The following is a 24,949-nucleotide window of genomic DNA, read 5'->3' on the forward strand; positions in this document are numbered from 1 at the left end:
CCCTTTCTATTTTGTAGCCCGATACTTCAATATGATAGGTATTGAGATGATGCACAATTCCTTCGCATCCCGGCCATGGGAAGGGCAAGCACGATGGGGCTAGTGCGGTGCTCAAAAGAGCTCTCACATAGGAGCAGCTGAAATCTGACAGATGGGTGTTACATAACGCTTCAAGTGTGGTGGCATTCCTCAATGCAACCCTCAGGAAAGAATGTCCATTGAGACAGGGAAGAAAGTCGATCGATTCTGAAAGCTCGGTGATGTAGACAAAGATAGAGAGTGGGATTGCATGCAGATCAAAGGGTCTCAATCGTTCCACTGTGTCGGTGGCTACAGTCAATCAGATATGCACGGGCTACGGTGCAGAGACCATTGTCCTGCTTTTGCCATGCGTGCATGAAAGGCCAATGGAGGAGATGTGTAAACAAGGACCACGTTGAGAGGTGGCAGTACTTGCAAATACAATCGACTGTCAATGTTCAAAATGATGGAGAAGCATCCAGCGATGATGAGTTACCAGGAGCCCCCATGTATGCTGGCCACCATGACGACCTAAGTGATGCCTTGATGGTTGGCTAGAACTTCGCAGAGTGAATGCAGAAGAGTGACGTGCAGACTTCCACATCTTGAAGTGCACTAAAACCAAGTGCTTGACCATCAAATCTGAAAGGGATGAATGGCATAACCGTATTCATCAAAAGAACTCATTTGTCATTGAGAGACTCTTCTACGACAAGGTAAATGGCCAAGATGACACCTACGTTCTTTTGGATGACAAGCCCCCTGTTTTTATCTACTCCCACCTGCTGTAATGCATCAGGTTTTCGATGTGCTCGGTAGAAGGTGAGCCTAATGTATATGAATTGTCAAATGATGTAGAACAAAACAAATCTATAATAGCATGCCCCCAGAGGAGAACTTTCAAGCTAGCACAATGAGTCCTCCTAAGAAGCACTATTTCGCACGTTCAACTCTTTGACCCCAAGCACATCAGTTTTTTCAGCGCGCAGACAGACTACAACCACCCACCATGTTTTTGTATTTCATCATCAAGGTGTCTAGGTCGAAGGGGGCGTCCACATCATGCATGGACGAGGTGGAAGCAGCTGGGTCCACCCCCTCGCCAGCCTCTGGCTCACCTGAGACATAACACACAATTACCGTACATATCAAAAGTAGCATGAATCCTGTCCTATGAAAGAGGCATGCCGTACCTATGGACTCCTCATAGGCATTCCCAAGTGCCCAATGTCTTGCTACAAGTGGTATGTCCCATAGGCATGCCTTACCTATGGACTCCTCATAGGCATTCCCAAGTGCCCAATGTCTTGCTACAAGTGGTATGTCCCACGAATAGTCCGGAACAATAATGCACTTGGGCTCAGTCGCACAGACAATGGAAAAGCAAAAGGGGTGGTACTTGTGGGCACATGGCAGATAATAAACGCCGGCTGCATGTTTGCTTGACAGCAGCAGCAGCTGGCCACAGGCCACACAAGATCCACCAATGAGGACAGTCTCAGCACCTAGGACAGACTTGGCAGGCGGGGTAGGCACTAGAAGGGCTCTCCCCTCTCTCTTCAAGAAAGTGCATGCCTCCTATCACGAAGGAGGCCTGTCTCCTTAGCTCACATAACACATGCTCCATTTCCTCAATCGAAGCCTGCACATAATGAAAAACAACCAGCCATCCGAACTTTCAAGCATGTGTAAGTGGTTTGAGCACCTGTCCAGTGGTCTGTGCAGTGCCCTAAGGTCTAAGCACCAGTGAGTGGTCTAAGCACTTGAAAGTGGTCTAAGCACTTGCAAATGATGCAACCACTTGCAAGTGGCTCTTCCAAGTGTTCTAAGCACCTATTAAAGGTCTTAGAAATTGTATGTGCTTTGTGCTTTTGCTAGTGTTTTAAGCACTTGCAAGTGGTATGAGCACTTGAAAGCGGTATGAACACTTGCAAGTGGTCTTGAACTTCGCTAGTGGCCTAGGCACTTGCAAGTGGTCTTAGAACTTGCAAAAGGCATGAACACTTACAAGTGGCATTAGCACTTGCAAGTGGTATGACCACTTGCAAAAGGTATGACCACTTGCAAGTGGTCTTAGCACCTTCAAGTGGTATGACCACTTGCAAGTGGTCTTAGCACCTTCAAGTGGTCTAAGCACTTGCAAGTGGTATGAGCACTTGAAAGCGGTATGAACACTTGCAAGTGGTCTTGAACTTCGCTAGTGGCCTAGGCACTTGCAAGTGGTATGAATACTTGCAAGTGGTCTTAGAACTTGCAAAAAGCATGAACACTTACAAGTGGCCTTAGCACTTGCAAGTGGTATGACCACTTGCAAAAGGTATGACCACTTGCAAGTGGTCTTAGCACCTTCAAGTGGTCTAAGCACTTGTTAAACTTCTAAGAACTTGCATGATTTCTATGCACTTGCTAGTGATGTAAGCACTTACAGTGGTATAACACTTGCAAGTGGTCACAGCACTTGCAAGTGGTCTCAATACTTATGAGTGGTCTATGAACTCGATGACCTCTAAGAACTTGCAAGTGATGCAAGTGAAACAAGCACTTGAAAGTGGTGTAAATGCTACACCACTTTCAAGTGCTTAAATCACTTGCAAGTGCTTGGACCACTACTTAAAGGATAGAAAAATGCTCGAGTTTTTAAAAGTACCTGCATAGTGGACACCTCCTCCTTCATCTCTGCAGCAGACTCACAGCACCCACCAGAAGCCATTAAGACCACCCTCTCCAGCACTCCTATCTCACCTTCCTTCTTCAGAATGAGAGCTTCATTTTCTAGGGGAGATTCTTTTAATATCTCCATGTCTGCTCTAAGTCTCTCCATCTCTACTATAATCGGGGCAAACCTTAAATGGTCCCTTTCTAGTATATGTAAGATTTTTCTTTTCACTATAAACCCCATACATAAGTACAAGATCTCCTACCTCAATCTCCTTCTCCTTGAGATTTTTGTCAAACCACTTATTTCTTCGGTCCTTTTTTGTAAGCATGTTTTGCACTGCAATTTGTCGCTCCTTGGTGAGTTATTCTAAAACAAATAGCTGGTCAGCCAATTCATTACCATCAAACTTTTCACTTATAGCTACGCTTAAGCTAGGAACACCATATTAGTGAATTTGGGAATTTCCCAATTCCCATTTTTGAATACCTAAAAAAGGGGACATGGATAACATGTTTGTAAGTTTCTCAAAACCCTATCATATGACCTATCGTTGGAAAGCGCTTGAAAAATGGAATCTAAAGAGCTATAAAGCGCTCATTTTGGATTAGTGGTGTTCAAGTTATGGTTAATCCAAACTTTTGACCACGTGTCCCAAACTTGTGAGAAATTCCCATATTCCCCAATATGGTGTTTAGGGATCATGAACTCTTGGGACATTACTTCCTCAAGTCCATACACCATCTTAAAAGGCATGAAATTAATTGCAACTTTGTATGATGTGTGATAGGCCCATAAAGCTATTGTGAGCTTAGACTCCCAGCCAGTGCGTCCAACTTCAATAGTCTTTGTCATTATTGAAATAAGAACCTTTTTGGTGCTCTCTTTTTGGCCATTTTCCTATGGTTAATATGGCGTTGACTTATGGTTGAGCGATCATGAATGTGCTAGTCAGTTTTTTTATTATATCATTGATAAAATGCTTTTCTTAATCACTCACTAGCTCAAATGGACTTCCAAAGCATGTGATGATGTTCTCATGGTGGCATCCATTTTTCGTGAAGCTCTTGCTTTAGCCTATTTGGTTACATAATCTTCAACAATGATGAAGCGTGCTTGTGTGCCACGTGTAGCAAGACTAATAGGATCTAAGTCCCATTTTTTGTTGAAAGGTTTGTTGACTCTGATAGGACACAGTGACATCATGTCCTTCTTCTATGGCTTTGCATGTCATTGTCACTCATCACATCCCTTGACAAATAGTGCACAATCTTTGAAGATCATGGGCCACCAATACCCCAATTGGAATATTTTTCTAACTATAATGTCACTTGCAGAGTGTCCATCAGCTACCCCTTCGTGTGCTTGTTCGATGATGTCTTAGTATGTCATCCTTACCTCTTCTATAAAGAGTTTTGGCAATAAGTTGATAAGGTGCACTCTCTTTTAGCAACTTTCTTGCTAATCTTTCCTTAGTTCCTTTCCTTCTGGAAAACCATTAGCCAAAAAGTTAACGATTTTCTCACTCCATACTCGAATAGCCTCAACCTTGAATAGCGTAGCATTTGGTAACTCGTCAACAACCTCGATGGTGCTTCACCATTAGGTATGCAAGATAGATGATCCGCCATGACATGTGTTAACCACTCATTGTAACTCATCTTTTGTAACCGCACAAAGCGCTTAATGTAAAAGAGACATGGGATGACCAAGCTTACGGCTTGTGTAATGTCAGTCATAGGAAAGAGTTATACATAGAGCTAGGAAGACTAGTTTTGGGCCCCCAATTGTAAATGGGAGGCTAGCCATTGTAAACTATGAGCTCTTAAATATAAGACATTTGATGAAATATGAAAGTGGAGAAAATGCCATTAGTCTCATTTGATTTTTTTTGCTCTCTCTCTCTCACTCTTATGAGCTTGTGGATACATGCTTGCTTGTGGTTTTCTTGCATGCTTGATTGTTGGTGTGTGCTTGTAGGGATGGTGATGCACTAGCTTATCTCCTTCTCTCCCCTCTCTTTGCTCTCTACCAAGTCCCTCTTGCATGCATGTGGCATGGAGTGCAGGTTGAGATTTGCTTGTAGGGATGGTGATGTACTAGCTTCTCTCCTTCTCTCCCCTCTCTTTGCTCTCCACCAAGTCCCTCTTGCATGCATGTGGCATGGAGTGAAGGTTGAGCTTTCCATAGCTCCATGATCTCGGACCTTCTTGGAGTGCTGAGACCAGATTCTATGAATGCCTATTTTTAGTAGTTTTTGGGACTTACCTAGGTTTGTGAAGTCTAGTGTGACATTTACATAGAGAATATATACCAATTCAAATTTGGTAAAATTCCAAGCATTTTAGGCCTCTCTACGGACTCTAGGAAAGAATGCTCGTTAAGTGGAAAGCTAAAGAGCATTCCCAAGACAAAGAACTCCTTAGAAACTCACCTGGCTCATTCTCCCACCCTTTTTACCTATTCTGGATCCAACCATGAAGAAAGTCCCAATTAAACTCTACAAACCAGTCTAGACAGATCTCAAATCAGACACCGGAGCTAGGAGAAGTGCCTGGGTGGAGTTCTGGCCACCCATAAGACTCAAAAAAATGCATGGCTCTTTCTCTTGGACCGGATGCCTATTGGCAAATTGAGCTTACACCTGCATGGATAACACTTAGTGCTACTCTTATACCAAATTTGGTCCTAATTTGAATAGTGGGATTATTGCCTATTTTTAATAGTTCTTGTTAAAATTAGTTGATATTCATGGAAAATTTGGTTTAAAGCATCCATAGTGTGCTTAACACCCCAAGAATCCCACTTGTCAAGTTTGATCATAATAGAACAAGTATCAGATGAGGTGGAAGCCTTTTTCAACTTCTTGTAGAGTAAACCAAAATTTTTCTAAGTCTGGAACCTGAAAAAATCTTGAAGGAGAGCACTTTTAGCAATTATAACTCCTAACTTTGGAGTCCATCTTTGATAAGGTTTTGCACAGTACCACAGAGTCCATGCCTATCAACTTACTTCTTCAAGACTAGATTCTAACAGCTTATTTTTGTGAAAACACAATCAAGTGAGGTCAGTTATTTTTGTGCCTAGCTCCCGAACATTGAGTTTTTTTAAAACTGTCATTTTTTTAAAAACTGAGCATAGGGCCGTGCTCTTGACACCTTGGACCATCTACACAGCAAGTTTGAACTCAATCTAACAACTTTGGTATATTGGCTATTTTTAGAGTGTTCTACCTTGACTTGAATTACATTAGTGTATTTGGGACCAGATAAGCCTGGGGAGCCTAAAAGCTAATTTTTAGAGTGTTCTACCTTGACTTGAATTAAATTAGTGTATTTGGAACCAGATAAGCTTGGGGAGCCTAAAAGCTAATTTTTAGAGTGTTCTACCTTGACTTGAATTAAATTAGTGTATTTGGGACCAGATAAGCCTGGGGAGCCTAAAAGCTAATCTCATTAAGAAGTAGAGCCCCATAGCTTCAAACACCTCAAAAAATAAATATTTGTGACACTGTGAAGATAGGTTCCCTAGTGGGATTTTTTTATTCTTATCTCGTGCTAAGAAAAGTTCTTGGTTTTCAACGATCAGAATGAGTTTTTCTTGCCAAGAAGGCTAGGGATCTTGCTTTTGGATTATCCCGAGTCATATAGACCTCTTGCACATTTCCCTAGGTGAAGTTCCCAAAGACTGTTATTTTTAGTAGGTCTTGCTTTTGCCCAAAATTGAACAGTTTTGTATATCCAAAGTTTGGATTTTTTTTCGAGATCAGTGTTCATGTATGGTGCCATTATAGATACATTATATGCATGCATAAGTAATTTACACAAGAGTATCCACCCATAGTTTAGAATTTTGCACACGTAAGTAATTTGCATAAGAGTATCCGGTTTAGAATTTTGTTGATATCTCAATATTACATAGTAGAGCTTAAAGGGACCACCTCATTAGTTGATTCCTCGATCTTACACAGTAGAGCTTAGAGGGACCACCTTGTTAGTTGATTGCTATTAGTAGCAAAATACTTGGGATCAAGGTTGGGAAGAAAATCTTGTGTACGTTCAATTATGTTGCATCCTTGGAATTGCAGAGTATGTTGAATTTGTTACTACCACTTTTGGATATTCTCGAGACTATTTACAGGAGGTGAATACTTTGTAGATTTAAGGGCAGCTCCTTTCCAAGACTTCTATCCATTCTTGAATTTGATAACCAATTTCCTTTCTCTTTTGGACTGACAAAGGTGCAGTTGAATCTTGGAGAAGTGGACACCTAGGTTACTTTGAACAAGAAACTGAGAACAAAGTGGAAGAAGGGAAATTCTCTAACTTTCAGTAGCCTAAAAGTACATGTTGTCAAGGAACTTTGTTGATTAATGACCCCTTCGACTTTAGGGTTATTTTATTGGAATAAGGCTGCTATTAGGCACCTCAAGGATCCTTACTTTAAGTAAGTGCTTACCATTCCTCTTGAAAGGGTTCACATTTGCATTGTACATGCTCTATGTAGATTCATAGAGAAGCTTGTGTATCTCTATATAGGATTTTCATGAAAATTGAAACCCCATAGCTAGCAGTGGAACAGAACCTGTCAAGCCTAATGATGTTGGGATCAGAAGCCAGCTGTTGCAAGCTGAGTCAAGTAGTGAGTTTGATCACTTATCCATTTTGAGTGAAGACTCTTGGTTCCAAGGTATTATGTGCTCTTCATTACCAAAAAAAAAGAAGAAGACTAGATAGTATGATTAAAATCAAAGTGCATAAATTGTAACTAAACAAACGTATAGCCATTATTTGCACATTGCTTTTCTAGATTATTTTATTAACAGAAAATATAGAGTTTATTTCACACGATATAAAAGCGAGGTGATTCTTTTAAAAAAGCATAACCAATAGAAGGAAGGCATAGGAAATGAGAATTGAGCTAATTAGGAGTTTTGAAAGAGAGAGAGAAAGAGAGAGAGTCGCTTAACCGTGTCGACTTTATTGATCTAGAGAGACCAATCGACGGACGACAGACTTGAACCAAGATGTGACCACAAGAAAGAGGCCTATGTGACCCATAGGAGAACCATGCATTTGGTGTACAAGCCCCTGACATTAAAAGAACACAATTTGGTTACCAAAGGAAAATATTTACAGCACATCAAGCTAGTGGACTATGATGATTGATTAAATTCCTGGTTGTCATAGCCATGATATCTCTTTCAAAAGCTAAACGCGGAGCGACGCGACTGTTACTCGCTTTACACCGACGAGCTGGGTGAGTGCAAGCTGGTTGCACTTTGGTATGTGTGAGGATTCTATGTTTACGTAGTTTGAGACGTAAGGCTGGCGCTCGTCGTCGATTATGGGCGGCCGGAGCCCATGTGGCATGGAGGCCTAATATATATATATATATATATATATATATATATATATATATATATGAGCTGTTGTAGTTTTGACTTTGGCATTCAATCGGAATGCAGGTCAACAAAAGGCCCAACCGCAAGGATATAGCTGGCCACGCGGAACTTGCATTGGCAAGCCTCCCCAAAGTTTCCCATGGTTTTCATCAGCGTTTCCCACGATACCTCAAGAGGGTAGGACGTGCACACTTCCATAGTCTGTGCCATGTGCTTTATCCCGCTGCTTTTGCACTTCCAGAGTCAGGCTCATCTCTATCTCTAGGCCTCACCTCCTACGGGTTGCCTGGCTCTTGCCCCTATATTAATGCTATATGATTTGAGATTTTGCAAAGCATGACTAGCTAGCTAGTGGCTTTGGAGTTTATCCCCCAGATCATTTAGCCAGAGCTAAATTATATTCTGTTATGACACTTAAGCAAAAGGTCTAAGCAGTGATTATTATCATATTATACTTATCTGCATTCTCAAATCCAAGACCCTGCTGCATTAACAATTAGAGTAGTAGTACTCAATCGGAGATTCAGTACTGCTGCAGCACAATGGGCGCTGTGTACTTGTTATATCCGGCCATCCTTATACTTGCGTTTCTACTGGCGCCCTGGAACATTCGAGCAGAGGATCCCACGCAATACTTTGATTGGACGGTGACCTACAAATGGTTATCCCCGTTGGGGGGCGGCGCCCCACCTCAGAAGGTCGCTATTGTTATTATATTGATAGCAATGTGCGCCCAATATTACTTACTTGAATTCTAGCTGCAATTTACACTTATTAATTCTGTTGGTTGTTGATGCAGGTGATTGCCATTAACGACCAGTTTCCCGGCCCAACGCTTCCCACAGTAACGAACCATGTGGTCTCCATTAACGTCCATAATTTCTTGGATGAGCCCTTTCTTTTCACGTGGTATAAGAACCGAAACTCCCTCCGTTGTTTTTTTTTTGTGTAAATCTGGGTTAGCTTATGCATTAATCATACATCAGGTTATGAATGTGGCAAGCTTGAGTTGATTGTTTTCTTCTGTGAATAAAATAACAATAGGAATGGGATTCAAATGAGGAAGGATGCATGGCAAGATGGGACGCAGGGGACCAACTGCCCCATCCTGCCAGGGCGTAACTGGACGTACGTGATCCAGTTCAAGGACCAGATCGGCAGCTTCTTCTACTACCCGACCCTGCTCTTCCAGAAGGCGGCGGGGGGCTTCGGCGGTATCTCCATCGCCAACCGCGACATCATCTCCGTCCCCTTCGCACGCCCCGCCGACGAGTTCACTGTCCTCATCGGCGATTGGTACAACTCCGACCACAAAGTAATCTCTCTCTCTCTCTCTCTCTCTCTCTCTCTCTCACGTGGCTAGAGGAAGAGGACATGCAAGTTCAATACATAATACAAGCTCAAAATTTATGCCCTCATAGTGTAATGCTGTAATTTTGCCGTACTAGACAAGCAAGTTCATAAAATGCAATTTGCCATGATCTCTATGCAAACATGAGGTACTTGGTTCAAGAAGCTTACAAATATGAAGATGTGAACTTTGATGAGAGAACACACAACAAGAAGAAAGAGGATTCACCGCCGCAGATGTTGGCACATGTCAATAAATTAATATATTCCATCACACTAAACAATGTAAAGAAACTCTCACACATCAAATTTGCCAAGTACTCGAATCACATTTTTTAAAAAAAAAGCTTGACTGACATCAGCCTTCCATCTTTGTTAATTGATTGGCAGGTCTTGAGACAAACTTTAGACCAGGGTGCACCTCTTTCTAAACCAGATGGGGTGCTTATCAATGGGCAGGAACCTTGGGCCACAAGCTTCTTGGTTCAGGCTGGTATATGTTCATCTATTCTTATTCCAAAGTTGCAAACTCGTGCATCCAAATTTTGACCTAACCGGCTTTTTTTTAAATCAAGAGATATAGAATATGTATATAATTAAAACGGCTTTATTTTTTAAAGGCATACATTTAGTTACATGCATAGCACGGCAGGCTAGCGGGATTATAGTAGCTGATTATTTTGTTTGTTTAACATTGGATGCTTACTCTGATTTGCTGCGTTTCCACATGTACAGGGGGCACCTATCGCTTCAGAATATCCAACGTAGGAGCAACAACGTCATTGAACTTTAGGATTGCAAATCATGCTATGCAGGTGGTGGAGGCAGAGGGGACTTATCTCAAGCAGGACTACTATGACTCGCTTGACATCCATGTTGGGCAGTCTATGTCCGTGCTTGTCACCATGAACCAAGCCCCAGGCAACTACTACATAGTGGCCAGCCCCCGCTTTGTAGAGCAAGTCCCTGATGGGGTTGCCCTTCTCCAATACGTACATAGTGGCCCATACAACACTCCTCAGTATCCATCTGGCCCTTCTCCTATGGACTACCAATTCTCCATAGGTCAGGCTAAGAACCTCAGGCAAGTTCATGAAGTTCATACTCTTAAATATTGAGTTTTGGCAATTCTTTAAGTTTAGGAGTTGCAATGTTGGACGTATTAATGAGGACGAGCTGCATTAAAGGGTTATATAGCATAGTTAAAGCTTGAGGTATTCATGCTTACGTATAAGAGGTATTTTTCCACTTTGATGATCATATTGGGTCTTAATATAAAATCATCAATCTTTGGGGATTAGAATCCCTACTTGGACATTATCGTAAACGAATTGCAACCAATTTTAGAGAATTTCTATTCCAACTGGAGGAATTGTATGAATTCACTCACATATTTTACAATCTTGTCTATTTTCATTTGATATATTTGGCTCACAAAACAGGAGATGATTTGTAAATATACAATAGACCTATCTTTTATTACCCTTAGTATCTAGGTGGGGGATTTCTTAGAGGTGAATTCTGGGGGTCCATCACAGAAGATGCAAAGTCGGAAGGTTAATCCATGTAACGAATGAAGCTTAATCGTTCTAGTTCTGGTGTGCAAGCTTTTTCCAATTTAAACGTCATTCCCATTTTCTTATGAAGGGACTAGAAGCTTAAGCTTAATCATCATATTAATTATTAATGGTGCGAATTCGCAGGATGAACCTGAGCACAGGAGCCGCACGGCCTAATCCACAAGGGGCGTACATATACAGAAACATTCCAATAAAAAGGACAATAGTGTTGGCCACCTCGGCACCCATTAATGCGAAGGGCCTGCAGAGGTATGCGGTGGACGGCAATTCCTTCGTGTACCCGGACACCCCACTCCTGCTGGCCGACTACTTCAACATCTCGGGAGTGTTCAAAGTGACCCCTTACCACCAGAGGCCGCCCGCGGGAGGAGGCGTCTACGTCAAATCCACCTTCGTGGGAGGCAGTGGCCTCAAGGAGAACTTCACCGAGATCATCTTCCAGAACTACGAGGACAGCCTCCAGACATGGCACCTCGACGGCTACAGCTTCTTCGTTGTCGGGTAAACTCGGCGCTTGCGCCTTAATTCTTAACCGCTAATATATTAAGTGCTTGGCTTAACTAGTGCTCTGTGGCCATTAACTGGAGCGACCATGCAGGATGTGCATCGATTCATTTATTGTATATAGTGAGCTCCGCAAGACGTTGACTTCGAATTATGGTTTATTTTGAGCAGAATGGAGCAAGGAACCTGGAACAAGACCAGCAGGAAGCTTTACAACATGCAGGACGCTGTTTCCCGTTCAACGACCGAGGTAAGCCCTTTTTTAGTCACGATATTATTAAGAAGAAAATACTGAAATACGCTGTGTGTTTGAGAGACAAAGAAAGAAAGTCATATTAACGTCCACGTAATGCCTTGAAGGCATATGAGAGAGAGAGAGCTGGCTTGTTCACCATGGCTGCTCATGAATGCCTTGAAGGCATATGAGAGAGAGAGAGAGAGAGCTGGCTTGTTCACCATGGCTGCTCCATGTTAATGTGTGTGCGCGCACGCAAACGCGCTTGCTTGTTCGTGAAGCATCACGATGATTCAAATCTGTGATTGTGGTGATGTTTAGGTCTATCCCAAATCTTGGACGGCGGTTCTTGTGCAACTGGATAATAAGGGAATGTGGAGATTGGCTTCGCAACACCTACAGCGGCAATACTTGGGCCAGGAGCTATACATCCGTGTTTGGGCACCCCCAGCCGGACCCTTTGGAGATGAGAATCAGAAGCCCATACCATCCAATGTGATTCTATGTGGCAAAGCCTTGAAATATGCCTAAAGCATCATAATTATTGCCCCTTTTTTGACACCTCATCATCCATTCAATTTCTCATTGTTGCCAACCATTTGTAAGATTACTAAGTGACGTACTCCCACCATTCTACTCCACATGATATTGATCTTTACTATGAAGGAGGATGGTCATTGAACACAATAATTGACAACTTAAAAAAATTGCAATGTTGGAAAAGGTATTGAGCGGAAGGTTACACAATTATTTTTTCCCAGATTGTGTCTTTCCTTTGAAGAGAACGTTTTTCTACTGATCTTTTTGAAGAATAAGCGCTCGTAGAGCTACTAGTCATGTAGAGGGCTATAAAGGAGCCCCCGACGCACTCGGGTTTCCACGTTGACTATTTGTAGAAGCCTAATATATAACTATTTGAACTAGTTAGTGACCTGCGCGTTGTTGCTCTCCCTCACGCTCAACTGATGGAGCACAAGGAACTCCCACCTAGTCGAGCCTTCGCTCGGCTCGGCCTCATGGTAGGTCGTAGTAGAATAGTGTAGATAATAGTTGGGATTATCTCTCTCTATAACTATCTCTCTCTCTCTCTAACTATTTCTCTGCCTCTCTCTAACTCTATCTCTCTCTAATTCTCTCTCTCTCTCTCTCTCTCTCTCTCTCTCTCTCTCTCTCTCTCACACACACACACACACACACACTCTCTCTCTCTCTCTCTCTCTCTCTCTCTCTCTCTCTCTCTAACTCATCCTCTATCTAACTCTCTCCAACTCAAAAACTCTCTCTAAGCATGGAATGGCTAGATGGTTCTCATAAAAAAGTGTCAGCACTTAGAGATATAGAAAAGCACAAAAGATGTACTTAGGAATGTTATCCCGAAGCTTCCTTTCCAGAGATTATGCAGGAACATATGTGAAACATCAGACCTTACAAGCTTTCAGATGGTAGAGAGAAGCCCTTGATTGTTTACAAGAGTCTTCAAAAGTAATCGAGTTTCTACAAGATAGTTACTTATTAGTTGCACCACATACTGTCACGAGAAGGTTACGCTCATGGATAAAGATATGCACTCTCTAAAGAGAGTGCGATATAAATTTGATACATTAATTGAGCCCATCCCATGGATCATTGTAACACTACAACAAAATGACAGTGTAGTAGTGCTTTTATAACTAGAAGGGTATGCAGATGTCGGGCTATTTTTGTTGCCTAAAAATACAGCTATTTTCAGTGCAACGGGTTCATTGGGCAGAGAAAGTACTGTGCAGTAAAAAAAAGTTGGGGCAGACTAGGTGTCTTTACAGGACTCCCCAGTTTGCCCCAGCTCTTTTTTTAAAATTAAAACAGAGTTAATTTCATGACACAAACATAAACATAAGAAACACATAGATTGTGAAGAATGCAATTGAGCTCAAAATTTATTTTATTTTATGAAGTGTCGGGCCTTTGGCCATATATACAAAAAATATATCAATAAGAGGTGGCTAAGTGGAATCCTCATCGGATGTCGAGTGATCATCATCAGCATCGTCTTCGTCATCCTCTTCACTTCCTTCCACTACTTCATGCTCGTAATAATCAGGATCCTCCTGTTCCTCTTCCCCTTCATCCTTCGTACATGCCATCAAGCACAAGGATAATAAAATACAATTAGATGTAGGCAAGAGAAGGGTTTTGGCTCACTTACCTCATCTGCTTGAGTCCCCAAAATAGACCCATCCAAGTGTCATAATTGCGGACGTGGGGCTCTCTATCCATAGTCATACTCCTCCTTTGTTGGGTCACGCCCAACAACCTCCCTCTACAAAAAAAGAAAAAGAAAATATACAATTAGTTAAAGAAAACATTATAGTACAAAACAAAATGAAAGAGGAGAAGAAATGATTACTAAAATAGGTACTTACGAAACGAGCAATGAAGGAGGACTTTCATCCCGAGCCAAAGTGTGAAGCCCCTCGCTTCCCTAGTCGGGAAGCACTCACCGTCGCTTGTTGTTGAAAAGCACGTGGGTGCTTTCTCACCACCACAAAGTTGCGTGCGTGCCTCCACTCTTCGTGCGTGTAAACGTTGGGCTTCTCCAAATTATTCTTTGCTTCTCTCTTGATATTTACTCTCCTATTAGAGAGAAAAAGCTTGATTCGTCTTTTCATCCACTCCTTCGAGAAGCAAAGACCCGCATGTAAAACATGGAACTCCGACTTAAGCACATTAATGATGTATTGCTTTGAAAGTTCATCTTGTGCTTTTCACTTTTTGCGAGGAGTTCATGAACTCTAGGTTTGCAAGTACATGCATGCAATTCATGACTTGCTTCCCTCGTGCATTCGTCACACAAGGGCACCATCAACATCCACTGCAGCCCCCATAGACATAGTCTTTGGAGGACTCCATACGTCTAAATGCATAACATCTAGTACATTTCTGCTCACATTTATGTCATGTGAAAATACATGCTTTTTTTGCTTTCCAAATTGACATGCTTCACATGCTTTCTTTTTTTGCTTTCCAAATTGACATGCTTTTTTAGCTTTCCAAATCAACATGCTTCACATACTTTCTGCATACCTTCAACCTTAAACTTAGGCAGCCCTGTCACAATTTCTTTAGTCTGCATAGACTTCATTCTTTGCACATTTACATGCCCAATTCTCTTATGCCAAATGTCTGTATTTGTAACAACTCTCTCCTGAACCATTTGTAAACATTGCAGCACTCACTTTAGGCATATTTACATTCAATGTAAACATTCTGCCCACTTTGTTGCCTTTTGCAACCAACCTACACTTATCTTTAAAGTCTTCTACATAATAGCCATCATGGTTAAAACGGACATGCAAACCCTACTCAATCATTTTGCCAACAGAAACCAGATTCTTTGTAATGTTCAGAACATCAAGTACATCTACAAGGTACTTCAACTTACCACCCTACATAGACAATGGCACATCTCCAACATGGGAAATCGGATGAGCAGTGTCATCCCCTGTTTCAACAAAACCTGGTCTTTCAAGACTTCATTTCCTTCAACCACTCACCATGACTTGTCATGTGGTTCAAAGCACCTGAATCAACATACCATACATCATCCTCCTTACATGCTACTATATCATTTCCAGATCAACATTATCTACATGGTGCATAACAAACAACCTCTCATTATCTCATTATTTCTGATAGAGGACGCATAGTTATTTTGTTGCACTTTTCCATTTTGCATGTCACTCTGTTTCTTATAGCAATCTACCTCTGCACATGTCCAGGCTTACCACAATAAAAATAGCCTCGTGTATCATTACGTTACCTTTGCCAATTACCACGACCTCTTGGACTCCCCCTGCCTCTAAACTGGCCTCTTTCACATGTGTGTTGTTGTTTTGCGAATCTTGGGACTGTTGCTGCTGCTGACCATAATTATGATTACCAGTCTGGCCACCACCTTGGCCACATCCACCACGACCTCTACCTCGTCCTCTACTTGCACTTGTGTAGAAGGCCTGTTGCTCTGAACCATTTTTATTTTGTGAAGACTGTTGATCTTCACCCAAATTCTTCTCTTCAGTGATCTTGTGGGGCCTAAGACCACGTAGACACACTTCCACCTTATCATCATCATCAACAATAGAAACACCAATTGATGTAAGAAATTCCACAATGCCCTTGATCTTCAAGGCATCATCATTCACACACATATTTTTCTACTCCAGAGTATGAAGCTCATTCTTCAACTAAATCTTTCGTGCCTTGGTGTTAGTTTCATACAGCTTCACCAAGGTGTCCCATGTCTCCTTAGGTGACTTTGCATCCTGTATATGCCCAATCATGGTGTTCTGTATACTAATAGAAAGCCAATACATGACTTTCCTTGCTCCTTGATTCCAATCCTTGAATTCTTTTACATCTACAACAGTTGGACTAATCTCCGGTATCTCTGGTGCCTCCTCATGTTCACCTTCAATGTAGTCCCACAGTAACCTCTTCCCAGGTAATTTGTCAATCTAAACCTCTAAGCATGGAAGTTGTTCTTGTCAAGATTCTCTACAACAATCTGGTTTATTCCATCATTCAACATCTTGTCTACAACACAAATTTACCAAAAACAGCACTCTTATTTGACCTACACAAACTCTTGTATTCTCTGTAGAGCAGTACTCTACTGCACCAAATTGTCACAACTAGTGACGACCTCAATTTGCATACCTACACCCAATGGCAACTTTAAGACCTCTTTGTAGTAGTACACATAGTGTCTGCACAACTAATCGCCTTCTTGCAGTTCTAAAAATAGAGTTCTGCAGAGAATCAAAACTTATGTGCAATGCCCGCTCCCGTGAACGCGTGTGAACTGAGAAATGGAGGTCCAAACGCACCCGAAACGTGTTTTTGGCCCAAAATTTTCTATCCAATAGACTTTATAGTTGTCCTATAGCTCTGCCTGCTGTGAAGAAAGCTCCTCAATTAGAGTTCATTTACGGGTGCCTCTCCCAAAGAGCTCTCGACAAGGGTGTAGTAGCCAACACCACAAAGGGGGGAAGAGTAGATGAAGATCTTATCCTCATACTGCTTTATGTGCTTCGCTTGCTTGCCATTCAGCCCTTAGCATGAACCAGGCTCTGATACCATGGAAAAGATGCAGGGGGAGAAGAGAGCTTGAGCTCTTGCAAGCACACACACACTCACACAAACCCTAGAAGAGAACACACAAAGTGAAAGGCTGAAAATTCTTCTTCGTCTTCTCATAACAAAAGAGGTCTACAAAGAAGATAAAGTGACTAACACACATAATAGAGTATATACAAGCGGTCCATAATATGAACACGCTAAATGGAGTGGGTAGGTGTCGACTAGTCGGCGGTGTAGTCCAGCTATAGAATCTCTGGGCGAAGATATGTCGATGCTATCTACCAAACCTGCCAGTGATGTAAATGTCGAATGGTCATGCAGGCACCTCGTGAGTGTTAGCTCATGTTGAGCTTGACATCTAAACACATGGATGGAGGCTGCAGGATGTATGATTGCTGCATTGTTAAAAGAGTGAACCATGGAAAGTTAAACTGCAGCTTTGAGTTCTTTTGTTGCTTCTTTTGGAAGAGGTTCCATGCCCACCGTTTGTGGATTGGTAGGTACTCTAGGTTTATGCGGAGGGGTCACGACGCCTTGAATATGTCTCCCAAATGAATGGCTTGAGCAAAAAGGCTAGAGCCTCCAAGCCGACTGCTCACTTATGAGATCAAAAGTGATGGGCCTAGTATAGCAGGCAGGTGATCGAATGTAGCCTCCTCGCTAGCGTGGTGGCTCTCACTCTGCTAGGTCCGACGTTGGCATCAATGTACATACGTGGGACATTGATGTCCATATGATCTGTGATGCATGTAATTGGTGTCGCTTGGAGCTCTTGATTAAGCACGATTTGGATCGCTTGCTCAAACTCCATTCTATCCAGAGGGTCCTCCAGTTGAGTGGATTGAGCGGAGGGTTGACTTCCTCACGCTCGAGCGGTGGCAGTGATGGAATTTCACCTTCTTCTAGGGTTTGGTGGAAGGGGTGATTAGTTGGTAACAAGGGTGGAAGGGTAGGCGATGAAGAGGCTGTTGTGGCGAGGTTGGCATTAAGGAGTGGTGGGGGCTTTGCTGAGGGGTTGAAGGGATATCTCAGAATGTTGTGTGCATTCCCAAATTCAAGGACAAAGAGGGAGGCGGGGTAGGAAAATGAATGGGGCAAGATGGTTGGGGATGGAATAGGGGTAGTTTGTAGGTACCAGATAGGGGTGGTGGTGGTGGTGGTGGTGGTGGTGGTTGGGTGGAGGTGGCAGGATGAGAGGGGCTGGGGGTGGAGGTTGATGAGAGAGAGAGAGAGAGAGAGAGAGAGATTGGATAAGCTTAAGGTACAAGCAACTTCTATAATGTGTGTTTTTCCTTTCTAGAACACCATAGTATTACATTGTGTACCTGTATGTGAATTACCTCTTACTTGCTTTCTCTAGAAATCAGTGAACTCGTGAATTAGAGAAATATTTTTTCCCACCATCCTATCCTAGGCATGTGATCTTTATACTTTTGTCCTTATCAAGGTTTTAAATCTCTGATAGTGAAGAAACACATCACTTTTCTCCTTCATGAAGTAAACCCACACTTTTCTAGTGTGATCACACCAATGAATGTAACATAGTATCTGCAAAACAAAATTTATTTTTATTTCAAAATAGTTATTCTCATTAATTTTGATTTTATGCATAGAAAGATGCATAAAGAAATTTATTTTTATTTCAAAAGAGTTACTCTGATTAATTTTGATTTTATGCAAAGAAAGATGCATAAAGAAATTTATTTTTATTTCAAAAGAGTTACTCTCATTAATTTTGATTTTATGCATAGAAAGATGCATAAAGAAATTTATTTTTATTTCAAAAGAGTTACTCTCATTAAAATTAAATTTATGCATAGAAAGATGCATAAAAGATTTATTTTTATTTCAAAAGTGTTATTCTCCTTAAAATTGAATTTATGCATAAATAGATGTAGAAATAGATTTTTATAAAAGTGTTATTTCCCACTAAAGTTGTTCTTATGCATAAATAGATGCGTAAAGAATCTTTATATCAAAAATAAGAATTCTCTTACATTCTATAAATAGATGTGATATGAATCAGATAGATGAGAATGAATAGAGAATAGATGTGATGAGAATGAGAGGTAAATAGATGTGATGAGATGTGATGTGAATCAGATAAATGTGAATGAATAGATGAGATGTGATGTCATGTGAATGAATAGATGAGATGTGATGTCATGTGAATCAGGATGTAAATGAATGATATAGGATGTGAATGAATGTGTAAGCATGTGAATCGAGATGTGAATGAATGATATAGGATGTGAATGAATGTATTAGCATGTGAATCAAGATGTGAATGAATGATATAGGATGTGAATGAATGTATTAGCATGTGACTTGGGATGTGAATGAATGAAATAAGATGTGAATGAATGTGATAGCATGTGAATCGGGATGTGAATGAAAAAGAGACGTGAATGGATGTATGGATGATGTGGATTGATGTGTGGGTAATGTGGATTAACGTGAATGGATGTATGGATGATGTGGCTTGATGTGTGGATAATGTGGATTGATGTGGATAGATGTATGGATGATGTGGATTGATGTGTAGATAATGTGGATTGATGTTGATGGATATATGGATGATGTGGATTGACGTGAATGGATGTATGGATGATGTGGGTTGATGTGTGGATAATGTGGATTGATGTGGATGGATGTATGGATGATGTGGATTGATGTGTGGGTAATGTGGATTGATGTGGATGGATGTATGGATGATGTGGATTGACGTGTGGATTGATGTGGGTTGATGTGTGGATAATGTGGATTAATGTGGATGGATGTATGGATGATGTGGATTGATGTGTGGGTAATGTGGATTGGCGTGAATGGATGTATGGATGATGTGGATTGATGTGAATGGATGTGGATTGATGTGTGGATAATGTGGATTGATGTGGATGGATGTATGGATGATGTGGATTGACGTGCGGATTGATGTGGATGGATGTATGGAAGATGTGGATGGACGTGTGGATAATGTGGATTGATGTGGATGGATGTATGGATAATGTGGATTGACGTGAATGGATGTATGGATGATGTGGATTGATGTGTGGATAATGTGGATTGATGTGGATGGATGTATGGATGATGTGGATTGACGTGTGGATGGATGTATGGAAGATGTGGATTGATGTGGATGGATGCATGGAAGATGTGGATGGATGTGTGGATAATGTGGATGGATGTATGGATGATGTGGGTGGATGTATGGATGATGTGGATGGATGATGTGTGGGTAATGTGGATTGATGTGAATGGATGTATGGATGATGTGGGTTGATAAGAAATTTATTTTTATTTCAAAAGAGTTACTCTGATTAATTTTGATTTTATGCATAGAAAGATGCATAAAGAAATTTATTTTTATTTCAAAAGAGTTGCTCTCATTAATTTCGATTTTATGCATAGAAAGATGCATAAAGAAATTTATTTTTATTTCAAAAGAGTTATTCTCATTAAAATTGAATTTATGCATAGAAAGATACATAAAAGATTTATTTTTATTTCGAAAGTGTTATTCTCCTTAAAATTGAATTTATGCATAAATAGATGCATAAACGGATTTTTATAAAAGTGTTATTTTCCATTGAAGTTGTTCTTATGCATAAATAGATGCGTAAAGAATCTTTATATAAAAAATAAGAATTCTCTTACATTTTATAAATAGATGTGATAAGATGTGATATGAATCAGATAGATGAGAATGAATAGAGAATAGATGTGATGAGAATGAGAGGTAAATAGATGTGATGAGATGTGATGTGAATCAGAGGTAAATAGATGTGATGTGAAGCAGATAAATGTGAATGAATAGATGAGATGTGATGTCATGTGAATCAGGATGTAAATGAATGATATAGGATGTGAATGAATGTGTAAGCATGCGAATCGGGATGTGAATGAATGATATAGGATGTGAATGAATGTGTTAGCATGTGAATCGGGATGTGAATGAATGTGATAGCATGTGAATCGGGATGATGTGAATGAATGATAAGGGACGTGAATGGATGTATGGATTGATGTGTGGGTAATGTGGATTGATGTGAATGGATGTATGGATGATGTGGGTTGATGTGTGGATAATGTGGATTGATGTGGATAGATGTATGGATGATGTGGATTGATGTGTAGATAATGTGGATTGATGTGGATGGATGGATGTATGGATGATGTGGATTGACGCGAATGGATGTATGGATGATGTGGGTTGATGTGTGGATAATGTGGATTGATGTGGATGGATGTATGGATGATGTGGATTGATGTGTGGATAATGTGGATTGATGTGGATGGATGTATGGATGATGTGGATTGACGTGTGGATTGATGTGGGTTGATGTGTGGATAATGTGGATGGATGTATGGATGATGTGGATTGATGTGTGGGTAATGTGGATTGACGTGAATGGATGTATGGATGATGTGGGTTGATGTGTGGATAATGTGGATTGATGTGGATGGATGTATGGATGATGTGGATTGATGTGTGGGTAATGTGGATTGACGTGAAGGATATATGGATGATGTGGATTGATGTGGATTGATGTGTGGGTAATGTGGATTGACGTGAATGGATGTATGGATGATGTGGATTGATGTGGATGGATGTATGGTGGATGATGTGGATTAACGTGTGGATTGATGTGGATGGATGTATGAAAGATGTGGATGGATGTGTGGATAATGTGGATTGATGTGGATGGATGTATGGATAATGTGGATTGACGTGAATGGATGTATGGATGATGTGGATTGATGTGTGGATAATGTGGATTGATATGGAAGGATGTATGGATGATGTGGATTGACGTGTGGATTGATGTGGATGGATGTATGGAAGATGTGGATGGATGTGTGGATAATGTGGATGGATGTATGGATGATGTGGATTGATGTGGATGATGTGGATGGATGTATGGATGATGTGGATTGATGTGTGGATGCTGCGATTGGATGTGATTTGATGTGGGAATGATGTGATGTGATAGGGATCGATGAAGAAAAAAAAATGTGGGAAGATGAGAAAAGATGGGGACTAATGTGAAAGGATGTGGAGTGATGAGAAAAGATGGAAATATTATTGGAACTGTATTTGTATGTGAAATCTGTTTTTAAATGACTGTTTTATGTCAAGAATGCTGGGGAAGCATTTTGACCGTCTTGTGAATGAGGCCGTGGAGACCTATCTGTTAAAGTTGCAACTACTGACGGAGAGTCAACGGAGGACGTCTCGCGTAGCAAGGTCAGTTGAGGTCTTGACCAGCCTCAGTTTGATTTAAATGGTAAGCTTCCGATACAGTGGATGAGGGACCAAGGAAGCGGCCTATGAGTGAAGTGCTAGGTGACCTGCGAAGGATCCTAAAGGGTGCTGACCATACGATGCTCGGGCTCTGGGTCACCGAAGATACCCACATGTACGTCGGGGAAGATATTGGAACAAGGAGTAAGAGTTGTTTTCTGAATTCGGGCATGGATTTGGTTGATTGACCTTGCTGGTCCTCAACGGATGAGTCCATGGCTCTTTTATATGAATCTGTTGGTTGATCTTGCTGATCTTCAACGGAGACTCCATTTTTGTTAAAGTGAATACTTGCCGGTTACTATGAGCTAGGGCCCCTGAGTGGACATGGAGTGAGCATTCTGGTTGCCAATGATGCCATGGGTACACCGACGATGAAGGAATGTTTGGAAATAAGGATTCAACTGGATAATTAGAGGATTATGATCAGTGACACTATGGTTTCATTAAATGATTGTTTTAAAGACTGTTGAATCTATGAAAAAGGTAATTTCATATTGGGTGTGTGAGTGGTGTGACTAGTTTTAAGTTTGCATGAATATCCGGCTAGGGGGCTTGGGAACTCTTTTCCCTAGTACCTAGGACAACCTAATCAAATTCTTAATTGGATCCCATCACTACAGTGGTTGGGCGGTTGGCTAGCCCATGGGACTGATGGGGTTAGGCTGGACTGATGGATCCCTAAATTGAGACTCAATTTTGTTCTGGTTCGATAGATGAAGTAAATCCTAGACAAAAATTGTTCTATGGAAAAGAATCAACAACGGCTGTGCCTCTCAATGAGGAAAAAAGCGTTGGTCTCTATGATCCAAGTACAATCTTTTCCCTGATCAGACTATGGGACTTACGGGTTCGGTCAGATCAGTTCAGTTAGTTAAGGCTTTTGACTACGTTAGAGAAAAGTTATCCTAGAGGAATCGCCTATGCTTTACGGGCAAGGGAAGTTTTTTCGGGTTCGGTTTTGGAAGAACCGATGGATTAGTTTCTTGTCCAGATATCCGTGGACGAGGCCCCGAGTGTGGGACCTTGCCCCACGTAAGAAGTGCTACTTCCATTGCTAGCACCCCTGAATTTATTGCACGGTGGGGATAGGGACCTCAGAGAAGGAAAAGCTCATCAGTGGTTCCAAACCCTTAAGCCTGAGGATAAGGTTAACTTCACAAGGCTCAAGAATGTTTTTGTGCCCAATTTTTCCTGAAGTGGTGACAAATGGAGCCCTGTGGCATAGTTACATAATATCAAACAAAAAGAAAATGAGTTGATGAGAGACTATGTGTCTCATCTTAAGCACTTAAATTCAAGGTGCAAACTTCGGGAGAGGTTAACTTATGAGAAATTATTGCCTTGCTTTCCGGAGAGGGGTTAGAGACCACAAAATGCATGATTACTTGGTACTCGCCCGACCTGCTACGCTTGATGCATGTTGCAAACTGGCAATCGGATATGAAGATAATATGTTGGAATTGCCGCAACCGAAAGATGTCAAAACATCCTCAGCAACTACGACTTTGCGTGTCTCGAGCCACCAAGAAATTGGAACTCGAAGCAAACAAGTCGGAAACATGACAGTGGATGAGCTCAGATGCCATATTAGAGAAATTGAAAGTCAAAGAGGGAAGAGAAACATCTGGGCATGGGCATAATCATCTTTACCCCTGCAGGGAATTGGTGTGGTGTGCTCTATGTGCATATTAAATCACACGACCACCGAGTGTCCACAGTTAAGAGCAAGGTCGTTACTTTATTGTGCCCATTATGTAAAATTAGGAAATCATGACACTTCAATGTGCAGATATCCAAGATTTCAAAATGTTGCACAACTACCAGCACTTAGAGCCCCATTGGCTTTACTTGTGCCACCTATACAGATCACCGCTACTGCTGGACAACCCAACTCTCCCTACTTACCTGGAGGGACGTTCTGGGTACAAGACCCTTCACCTTTGCCACCACCAGTTCTACTACCACAGCCACCATAGGCTAAAATCAATCAAGTATTGATTGAAGAGCCGTCAGAAGATGTTGACATGGTGCGGGAAGGGGAACTTGGTGGCGAAGAGTACTACGAAGAAACGACGGAGGTCATGTTGGAATATTACATCCTATAGAACAACACGCCAGTACTCGTGTTTCAAACCACGGTATAATGGAAGGGCAAGGACATGAATTCCAACCTAAGAAGAGGACCATTACAATGCTTTGGCTGTAGAGGGCCGCATCGAGTTACCGAGTGCCCCAACAAGAATATGGTTCATACACACCAACCCCAACAAGAATATGGTTCATACACACCAACCAACAACAAGTGGCGGCTCTGTCCAATGACATGCCAGTACTCACCTATACTAAATGTGGAATTGATCATTTGATCAAGGATTGTCCATACCATGTAAGTGGCTCAACTTCTACTACCAATTAACCATCCGAACCATTAGTGTACAGCTTGGGAATATCTCACCACTCAACATCTTAACAAGAGCCCAAGCTCAATTAGGAGACAAGGCAAAGAGCCGAGTGGATGCAACTATTTCCAAAACTGGCCGCAAGAGAAGAGTGAAAAAAGTGGGTAAGGGTGACACAAGAGTCACAATCCAAGATGGTTCCGAAGAAGATACAATCAACACAGATCCACCCAATCAAAGGAAGAGGAGTATCAAAGGATAAATCACAAGGGGTCGAACCAAGAAGAGCAAAGAGAGCAACCAACAACTCCTAAGGGGGTCAGTGAATACTCGACGAGGAAATAAGAAAGCTTAAAGATGCCAGGGCCTTAGTT

The 24,949-nt window shown here is 41.5% G+C and overlaps 1 protein-coding gene across 1 annotated transcript; it reads left to right on the plus strand.

Moving 5' to 3' along the window:
- Positions 1-8,229: 8,229 nt before the first annotated feature.
- On the plus strand, positions 8,230-12,542 carry LOC147609333 (L-ascorbate oxidase homolog). The gene is made up of 8 exons (XM_086787790.1): positions 8,230-8,779; positions 8,881-8,990; positions 9,126-9,396; positions 9,822-9,924; positions 10,167-10,515; positions 11,135-11,512; positions 11,687-11,765; positions 12,072-12,542. Exons 1-8 carry the CDS (start codon positions 8,624-8,626, stop codon positions 12,279-12,281), a joined length of 1,656 nt encoding a protein of 551 aa, XP_086643916.1. The 5' UTR covers positions 8,230-8,623; the 3' UTR covers positions 12,282-12,542.
- The last annotated feature ends 12,407 nt before the right edge of the window (positions 12,543-24,949 follow it).

Source organism: Cibotium barometz, chromosome 51, assembly GCF_041138505.1.
Source record: "Cibotium barometz isolate CiBa-2024 chromosome 51, ASM4113850v1, whole genome shotgun sequence".
Classification (NCBI taxonomy): Eukaryota; Viridiplantae; Streptophyta; class Polypodiopsida; order Cyatheales; family Cibotiaceae; genus Cibotium; species Cibotium barometz.

Coding starts and splice junctions, on each gene's coding strand:
- LOC147609333 (XM_086787790.1), top strand. CDS start 8,624: ATGGGCGCTGTGTACTTGTTATATCCGGCCATCCTTATACTTGCGTTT. Junction 10,516..11,134: donor GGTCAGGCTAAGAACCTCAG/GCAAGTTCATGA, acceptor GCGAATTCGCAG/GATGAACCTGAGCACAGGAG. Junction 11,766..12,071: donor TTTCCCGTTCAACGACCGAG/GTAAGCCCTTTT, acceptor GGTGATGTTTAG/GTCTATCCCAAATCTTGGAC.